The sequence below is a fragment of the Pezoporus wallicus genome, unplaced genomic scaffold (genome assembly GCF_028554395.1).
Source record: "Pezoporus wallicus isolate ANWC-B61680 ecotype Strahan unplaced genomic scaffold, APGP_CSIRO_Pwel_v1 contig_708, whole genome shotgun sequence".
In the NCBI taxonomy this organism is placed as follows: Eukaryota; Metazoa; Chordata; class Aves; order Psittaciformes; family Psittacidae; genus Pezoporus; species Pezoporus wallicus.
Window position 1 is genome coordinate 80014 of NW_026642310.1, and position 9009 is coordinate 89022.

The 9009-nt window shown below is 49.1% G+C and overlaps 1 protein-coding gene across 1 annotated transcript; it reads left to right on the forward strand.

Moving 5' to 3' along the window:
* The first annotated feature begins 2544 nt into the window (after positions 1 to 2544).
* On the forward strand, positions 2545 to 4689 carry GAS1 (growth arrest specific 1). The gene has a single exon (XM_057428747.1). The coding sequence runs from the start codon at positions 3552 to 3554 to the stop codon at positions 4512 to 4514; it is 963 nt and encodes a 320-aa protein (XP_057284730.1). The 5' UTR covers positions 2545 to 3551; the 3' UTR covers positions 4515 to 4689.
* The last annotated feature ends 4320 nt before the right edge of the window (positions 4690 to 9009 follow it).

Sequence of the window (9009 nt, forward strand, 5' to 3'; positions counted from 1 at the left end):
ACTTTTAGAACAACTCTGAAAACTGAAAAGCTGAATTTGACATTACCATTTCTGTTGTTAGAAAACTTATATCATAGAAGAGGGGCCAGAGAATTATTTCTCTAGGTTTAGTTGCACAAAAGATTTCCTTCCTCCAGTAGAGCATCACGAACCCCACAGTCCTTAATCAAAATGGCCATCAAAAACAGAGACAGAATCTGAATGCTCATTAAATAAAGACATACTAGTCCATTTTAAGAAGTTAACTTATTAACGAAGAATATATAATTCTGGATGTAAATGATCATACGCTGCATGGCTAAAAGTTGTGGTAAGTGAAGAGCGCAGCTGTTTTCTGTTACAATTTTTGTCAGTTGTATGATGCCAAAGATAGATACAAGTTCAAAACTTTAAAGTCAACATTTCCATTATTACTTATTTTTCTTTAACTGAGAGGTGTATGTGAAAAGCTCTGCCTACTGATGATGCAATGCTTCATGCCATGCCCTGCCTTTCCGAGCAGCAGGCAAAATCAACACTTCGCAGCCAGGGAAGCCTGTCAGCACTAGTGGGACCACGCACGGATCCTCCTCCTGCTTAGGCAGCACCAGGGGTGCCTCTCCCCATCCGCGTCAAGGATGCAAGGCCGCAGTCAAGGCTCCTCTACTCCCCCTCCTGGGAGGTCCGAAGTTCAGCTGCTGCCATTACTCACAAAATAAACAGCCTGCTTTCTGCTCCAGAACGGACAGCCGAGCTGGACGGCTTTTGCAGATGAACGTAGGAACTGGGAGGGGGCAGAGCTCATCCCTCAGCTGTCCACAGAAAGCAGCTCCCCTGGGACAGATAGCCAGCCATTCCTGCTGTCCCAAGCTGGAGAATCTCAGAAGGCCCTTGTCCCACGCCAAGGCACTATCCTGCAGCTCCCTCTCTCAGACTCTCTACACCTGGAACATCCCAGCTTCCAGGGCCCCTTTTCTCCAGCTGCACCAAGGCAGACTGCTTTCCCCAGCAATCAGGCAGTGTGGCAGCACTTTGTACAGTCTCTACAATGTGACCTCCAACTTATTCATCCCAAACTAGCCAACTTCCACCAGTAACAGTGTTATTGTCAGGGAATAGGGCTGCAAAGTAATACATGAGTGAGCCTGGTGTAGATGGCAGTGTGTGTTTACTGCACCCTGCCTGAATTGCATCTATCATTTTTAATAACATTATTAAACAGGAACTGAAAGAAACAGCTCTAAGCAAGGTAGATGAACGCAGGGTTTCTGAATGCAGTTTTCATGGATTTAAAAACACAAGCAAACATAATTTTTGCACCAGAAGAGGCAAAACTGTACTGAAGGAGAAACACTAGCAGCTTGTAAAATTGATGACAATGGGAGAAATCCTTGTGAATGCTTCTCAACACATCAATCATACTGACTCCCAGCCACACCACATGGCCATTCCACGCACTTCCAGACAGACATCAGTCCACACTGCACAGGATCCCAAGATCCCAGAGTTTCTGGAAAATAGATTTAGTCTTAATTTTTGGGACAGATGGGGTTGATAGTCTCAGGATGAAAAAAAGCGCCAGTTTTGACAGGCAGCAGATACCCATGCCCCTTGTGGTTGGAGACGATGTTTCTCTGGAATTAAGGTAGCACTGAAACGAAAGGCAATGGGTAACTGCACTATTACTTACTTTGTTGTGCTCCTGTCGTTGTGCCTTAATATTTATATTTTTGTGTCTGCTTCCTTACAAGCGAAGCAAAGCGAGGAGTTTAACAGGAAGGCAGGAGATCCGCGAGGACTACACATTACACCCTTTCACCTATTTAAACCACCTTTTACTAGTCCGGAAGTCTTAACAAAGTATCAAAGAACTATACTGTATTTCTGTCTGCAGGCATCCCCGTAGGTCAGTGTCCCAAACCCGTGCAGAAAACTTCGGGCGAGCAGCTCAATGAATTAAAAATCGGTAGGGGTTGTGGTGAGTGGAAAAAAAGTTGCAATACTGGAGGCACTGAGAAGCGGTACTTACACGTTCGCAGGACACCACTAGCAGAGACAGCTTTGCTCTCCCTGAGTGTACTAATACCCTGAAAACAGGAGGTCTGTTTAGATTAAAAAAAAAAAAAAAGAAAAAAAAATCGGTCCCTTTTGAGCCTGATCCTCCCTACCTTTCGGGAAGCAGCTCTGCCCTTACTTGAATCAGTGGGAAGTTTAGGCACAGGCATCGCTGAGCCTAGAGACCATTTTTCCCCTTGCTGCAAGGAGAAGGAGCAGTTTAAAGGCGACACTCAGATACCCGCCGCCTGCTCTTCTGCCTCCGCGGCACGGTGCCCCGGGGAACCCCGCCGCAGCGCAGCCACCCCCGGAGCGCGGGTCCCTGTCTCTGCTGCGCGCCTTCGGCCGCCGCGCCGCCTTAACGGGAGGAGGGGCTCCTCGGGGGGCTGTCACTCTCCTTAAGCCTTTCCTTTCAAGCTTTGAATGTGAGCTGCCCTTCAGCCCCCCTCTCTCCTCCCCTCTCTCCTACAGATCGTAGAGTGGAGGGGGGAGAAAAAAAAAGTTTCAACAACAGGCTGGGCCAATGGCAAGTGGCGGGGCAGGGAAAGGGGGCCGAGCGAAGGGAGAAAAAAGTGGAGAAAAGGAGAAAGAGAGCGAGAGAACGCAGGCTGGGGGGGATGTGTAAAAGAAGCGTTGCTAATTTTTTTTGTTTGTTTGCTTTTCCATGCATGCATAATGAGGCCTAATCAGAGCACGTTGCTGCTGCTCGGAGGGCACTTTTGTATTTAAAGCCTTGCAAACCAAAAAGGATCCACAGACGGATCCGCAGAGCAGCTTGCAGGGCTTGTTGACAACAGAAGCAGCATCAGTCGCCCAGAGAGAAAGAAACCCCGAAGGTTGCCTTTTCTCCTTCCCCCGTGCTATCTTTTTGCTAGCGGGGAAATTTCTTCTTCCCGCCACCCGAAAGTGCAACCCGTTACCGAGAGGGAGCAAGCGGAGCCGGGACTGTGAATGGGATCGGAGCAGCTGGCATGTGCAGAGATGCTGCGAGCGGAGAGTTAAAAGCTCCCGAGAAGGCAGCAGCAACAACAACAGCAGCGGCAGCAGCTGGGCATTTATTTTGTGCAAAAAAAAAAGGAAAAAAAAAAAGAGAGAGAAACGGAACTGCATGAGGAGCAGGACAGCACCATGAGCTCTCTCGGCGCAGCTTGCAAGTCCCTGAGCGCACTTCGGAGCCGCTCTCCTCCGAGCCCCAGTTTGCACTGATTTCCCCCACCTCCTCCGGGCGCCTTTGCCGCCGCAGAGCAGAGCCGGGAGCAGCGGGTGAAGAGCACGGGACGGCCCCGGCCGCCTGCTTCGTACCGCGGCCCCGCCGGTTTCAGCTTCCGGGGACTGCAGGGCCCCGGAGCCGGCGCGAATGGATTGATGCGAGGAGACCTCATGCACAAGGCCGGCGGGAGTTTTGCAAACTTTTCTACGGGCGGCAGCTCCTTCTCCTCCTCCGCCTCCTCCTCGTCGTCGTCGTCGCCACCCAGCGCCTCTGCCCCTCTCGCCCGCGGCAGCAGCCGCCGCCAGCTATGGTGGCCCGTTCGTCCGCTCAGCACGGAGGCGGCGGCGGGCGCCGCTGGCCGCGGCCGGCCGCCTGGCTGTGGCTGGCAGCGGCGCTGGGCGCCGTGTGCCCGCCGCGGGGCTCGCTGGTGCAGGGCCGGCGGCTGATCTGCTGGCAGGCGGTGCTGCAGTGTCAGGGGGAGCCCGAGTGCAGCTACGCTTACAACCAGTACGCCGAGGCGTGCGCCCCAGTGCTTCTGCAGCAGCCGCCGGCGGGCGGCGGGGCCGGGCCGGCGGGCGCTGCAGGCGCCTCGGCCTCCTCCAGGCGGCGGTGCCCCAGCCATTGCATCGCGGCCCTCATCCAGCTCAACCACACCCGGCGCGGCCCGGCGCTGGAGGACTGCGACTGCGCGCAGGACGAAAACTGTCGCGCCACCAAGCGCGCCATCGAGCCGTGCCTGCCCCGCACAAGCAGCCCTTCTGCTGGGGGCCCTGGTCCCGGCCCCGGCGTCATGGGCTGCACAGAGGCGCGGCGGCGCTGTGACTGGGACAGCCGCTGCAGCCTCGCGCTCAACCGCTACATGACCTACTGCGGGAAGCTGTTCAATGGGCTGCGCTGCACGCCCGAGTGCCGTGCCGTTATCGAGGACATGCTGGCCGTGCCTAAAGCCGTGCTGCTCAACGACTGCGTCTGCGACGGGCTGGAGCGGCCCATCTGTGAGTCGGTCAAGGAGAACATGGCCCGCCTCTGCTTCGGCGCGGACACGGGCGGCAACGGCGCAGGCAGCAGCGGCGGCTCGGACGGCGGCCTGGAGGAGTACTACGACGAAGACTACGAGGAGGAGCCGAGCCAGAAGGGGAGGGACGACGCGGAGGACAATGCGGGCTCCGAGCCCGGTTTCCCCGTGCAGGCGGATAGCGCCGGCCGGCCTGCGGCCGTGGTCTGGGCGTTGCTGGCCTCCATCTTGATGCCGCTGCTGCTGCGGCTCTAGCGGCTTTCCCTGCCTCCTGCCAGCGCCGGGCCGCGCTGGCCTCCTCGCGGCGGCAGGGGGGCGGCCGGCGGGGTCCTCCGGGCCGCTCAGTTTAAACGCTCTAACCGTTAATCTGCCGACCATTAGGCCGGGCCCTCCCCTCTCTGCACACACACTGTCCTCCGGTCCCCCGCCTATCTCCCCCTCTGCCGCCGTGCCTGCCCGAACCGCTTGCCCGCACTCTCCCACCGGCCCGACTGCCCCAGCAGTGGGAAGGTGCCGCGGCCTTGCGAGCTGGCAGCCGGGGCGGTGTGGAGCGGGAGGGCACGGGCTGCTGTTGTTTCGGGTGTTGGTCTGGAGTGTGCACTATGCAATTGTTGCCACTTTGCCTTCAAGTTAGCAGCGAGCGGAGCGGGCTGACGGGGAGTCTGCTAGCGAGGCTTCAGCCGGCTCCCCGCTGCCGCCAGCCGGAGCAGCCAGCAGTAACGGCATGGTGGTGGTGGTGGTTTTCTGAAAGCGTTTTGACATGAAGGTTAGAAGTGAGCTACCCAAACTTGCTGCCAAAGCTGTTGCCGTACTGGTCAGTCAACGACTATAATTTGCCAAGTCTCGCTCTTGGTGACGCTGCGGTGCTCGAAAGGGGCTTAACGCGGAATCTGCCAATTTTTAAAGGAAATAGGAGACTGAATAAATTCTGTGGTTTACAGCACTCCCTCTTGCACACACATCTGCCCTATAACAAAAACCGTGCCAGCAGCCGTCTCTTCCTCTTCAACCTAAAAAAAAAAAAAAAAAGTTTTTTTTTTTTAAGAGCTGTTGGCTATACTGAACAATGCAACTTTTGTTTTAAAAGAGCTCTGCACTGCCATCTTTGAAGACACTTTTAAACTCGAGAACATGTATGTACAAATATCCTGAAAGTTATATTGCCTCTCATCATATCAGGGTGCTGACCGCTGGTAAATCTTATATAAGAAATGTATTTAAAACTGGGTTTTGTTACCAGTTGCTCTTCTTAGCATGTACAATTTTATAAATTGTATGCTTTTGGGGATAATTTATTTAAGAAAAATAATAAAAGTTTTAAATTCACATCATATTTACCAGATAATTGCATTTGCTATTCTTTTCTGGAAAGGTACAAATTTCATTTTATGTTTAAAGGGATACCAGCTTTTGTGATTCAGTGAAGTATTCTCTAGAAGATCAAATGTACAGTGTATTTTACAGATTGGAATTTAACTTTCTTATTTGGAGAGACTTTATGAACGTTGTAGAATTGTATAAGCGCATTTCTGAGCTGCCTTAAACCTTGTATTTTTTATAGGAGGCATAAAAAAGGCCTGTGTTTTAAATATGTACGGCTTTTTGTATTTTCTAAATGTGTAAATTAGTAAAGAAAGAGCTTTAAATAATGGATGTGGTGAAATTGTTTTCCAGGGACGCTTGAACTCTCAGCACCCGAGGTTGGGGGCGGGGGGAGAGGGATGGGGGGGGGGGGGGAAGCGAACCACAGAATAAAAAACCAAAACCAGTCAACAAACAAAAATCTCTGTCTGCCTGTCATACTTTACATAGATGTAAATTACTGCTATTCTTACTTTAATGAATAATTACATGCAAGAAGTAAATACAGCTTTGAAAGTACTACTTTAAAAGAGTGGTTGATTTTATAATGCGTTGGCATGGTAACTTGTTAGTGCCAGAAGAGAGTGAAGCAATTCAAGGACACTGCTCCTGTATGTATGTAGAATTACTAGTGTGCCGTGCTTTCTTCGTGAAGTGGAGGCCTGTTGCTCTTACTGACACTTAGAAATGCTCCTAGGCATGCAAACAAGTAAATGGTGAGAAATACATCACACAGAGGTGGCAAGTGTTTCGAATAAGGCTTTGCGGCAGGCAGTGGTGCGCGAATCAAGGGGGCTGCAACAAAACACACCGAAGTTTGCCATTCAGCCTGCCTTCTCCCACAACGAAGAATGCAAAAGTAAACACACTGGAGGGATCAGCAATTACTAGATCTTGTAATACTGTTCTTAAGAGTTGCTTTGCATCGTGCTGAAGCCTGGTTTGCTGCCAGAGCTACTGATCTACACTCAAACGCCCTTAGATAAATAATTACACTCTTAAGTTGTGTCGAGTGCTGATACACTTGACCTTGTAAATAGAAATGTTTGCAGTAGGAATAAACTCCAGCATTGGAAGATCTTTTTAAACATTAACACAAAAGAGAGAGCTCAGTCCTCTGGGGATTTGAGTTTGGAGTGTGTCAAGCTAGGCACTCGCAGAAAAAAAAAAATGAAAAGGAAAAAAGGCAGAGAAAAGAAAGTTTATTTATCTTCTATTCGTGGTGTTTATTTAAAGCTTTTCGCTTTAAATGCCATAATTGGATGGCGAGTCAGAAGTTTAAAAGCTACCACAAATAAACTTTGACTGAGGGGGCAAGAGATTAGCAAGATAGTGTCTTTTTCATCTTACCAGATCTTGACAGAGAGCAAATCCACATCTGTCTGTTGTCTAAATCAACAAAAGTAGAAATTCCTGCTTCTTGATTGGTTATTTCAGCAACAGGTTATTTTATTTTTTCTTTAGGGTGCGAATTTGATTAGGTTGCCCAGTGGTAAACTCACACAGGCACACATGCACACACATAAACCAACCCCCAAATAGTTGTGATAACAGACAAGTGTATGACTATGGTGTATGGCTATAATCTGAAGGTCGTTTTTAAAGTCATCAGAATGGTTGAGTAAGCTTATTGTTAAAGCTGGAAATACTGTTTCTTCAGGAAGAGGATAGAGTAGTTGGGTGAGACTTGTAATAGAGTCAGCTTTTTCTACAGAATGCTGAGTTCACAGCTGTGTAGGGATGATCTTAAATATTCTCTCCAGTTCTTCAGGAGGTGCTCAGAAACATTTGCAGTTTGTCAACAGTTAGTACTCACAAGGACTATTTAACTCGTTGATGAAAAATTCTCAGCTAAAAACCTTTATTTTTCTTCAGGTAAGAGTAGCAGTCTGATACAATAAACTGAAGACTTGATTTTACAGGCTCCTATCAAAAGCATCTGCCTGGAATAAATCAACACTGAGCACCACTAGGCAGGGAGGGCTTATCTGTATGCTTCCTTCTCCACAGAAAGTGGATTGTTTTAATTTAAATGATTGTACAATAAATACAGCTGGACTAATTCTGTCCTGTGAGCTCCTCCCCATATGGAGATAGCTCTCCAGGTTTCGTCGTGTTGTCAGAGTAAGCACAGTTTCCAGGAGGAATAGCTTGCCTGTGTTGGTATATGTCCCAGCCGACAAATCCTGTGCCAGATGTTGATGTCCTTCAAATTCGTATTCCTTTTGCTTGATTTTGAGACAAATGGAAATTCTTGAAATGTCAAGGGATGTAGCAAGGACAGCTTTAAGCAAGGAAAGCCTTCATGTTCCCTGACAGAGGGAGATTTTCCACAGGAAAGGAAGTTCTCTCATTTGCCTGGGTGTTTGAAAGTGCTCTTTGCCAAGACCCTGTCCAGCCAATCTCTTCCAAGGCTAGAAGGAACTCTCCACCATTTCTGCTCCCTTTTTATTCCCAGTTACCAGGTTTGAATTCTTGGTGACAGTTTATTTGTCTTTGGAGGCACTTCAGTGACAAATGTTTAAGGGAGTGTGGGACAATGGTGGAGAACAAGGAGGCAGTTCATTGAACTGACAGTGACCATACAGTAAATAGAGGGAGACTCAAGCTTCACTGATCACTCAAGCGCACAGCAAAGCTTTTGTATGCAATCACAATGGACATAACATAAGGTCTCTGTTTATAACAATATACACCAATGTATATAGGGAGGAATATGTAGCTTTCAAAACTGTTATGAAACAAAGCCTCACAGTGACTCTGGTTTGGCCAAGTCTTTCATGGTTGCATTGGAAAGCATGATGGATTTTAGTAACAATCTGCGCTTCACTCCTCCGAAGAGCTGTTAGTGAGCCAAGTCCTTCACTGCATGCAGCCACCTATAGTGCATACCTACAGCCGGGCTAAAAAGATGTCTGCAGACAGCTTTGCAGGTGCAGAACAAAAAATTCCATCTCAGTGCAATGCAAAACCAGTACTCGCTTTTTGTTCTTTCTGATGATGTTGATGATGTTACTGGCTTTGTTGTTGTTTTTGTTTTGAGTACACTGGAGGAGAGTGAGAGGAACTCCAAAATAGCCAAGGTGCAATTATAAGAATAGTGGGACACAAAACTGTCACCACCTGGGTCATGGAAAACACTGCTTGAATGACGTGGGCTGCATTGTGTCTTCAATGTCACTAAAACAAATTCAGACCTCCATTCTGTTTTATTCCTGTCCCCAGTAATAACCACATACTACCACGCTGCCTGTGATAACACACCCATTGTAAGTCTTCAGGAAAAGTAGGTAGTCCTGCAACAGAAAACATTTTCAAGTGGGAAGAGCAGTGCTTCTCTGTGAGATTTCAACTCTGTGGTACAGACTTGCAAGCAGTAAAGTCGAAA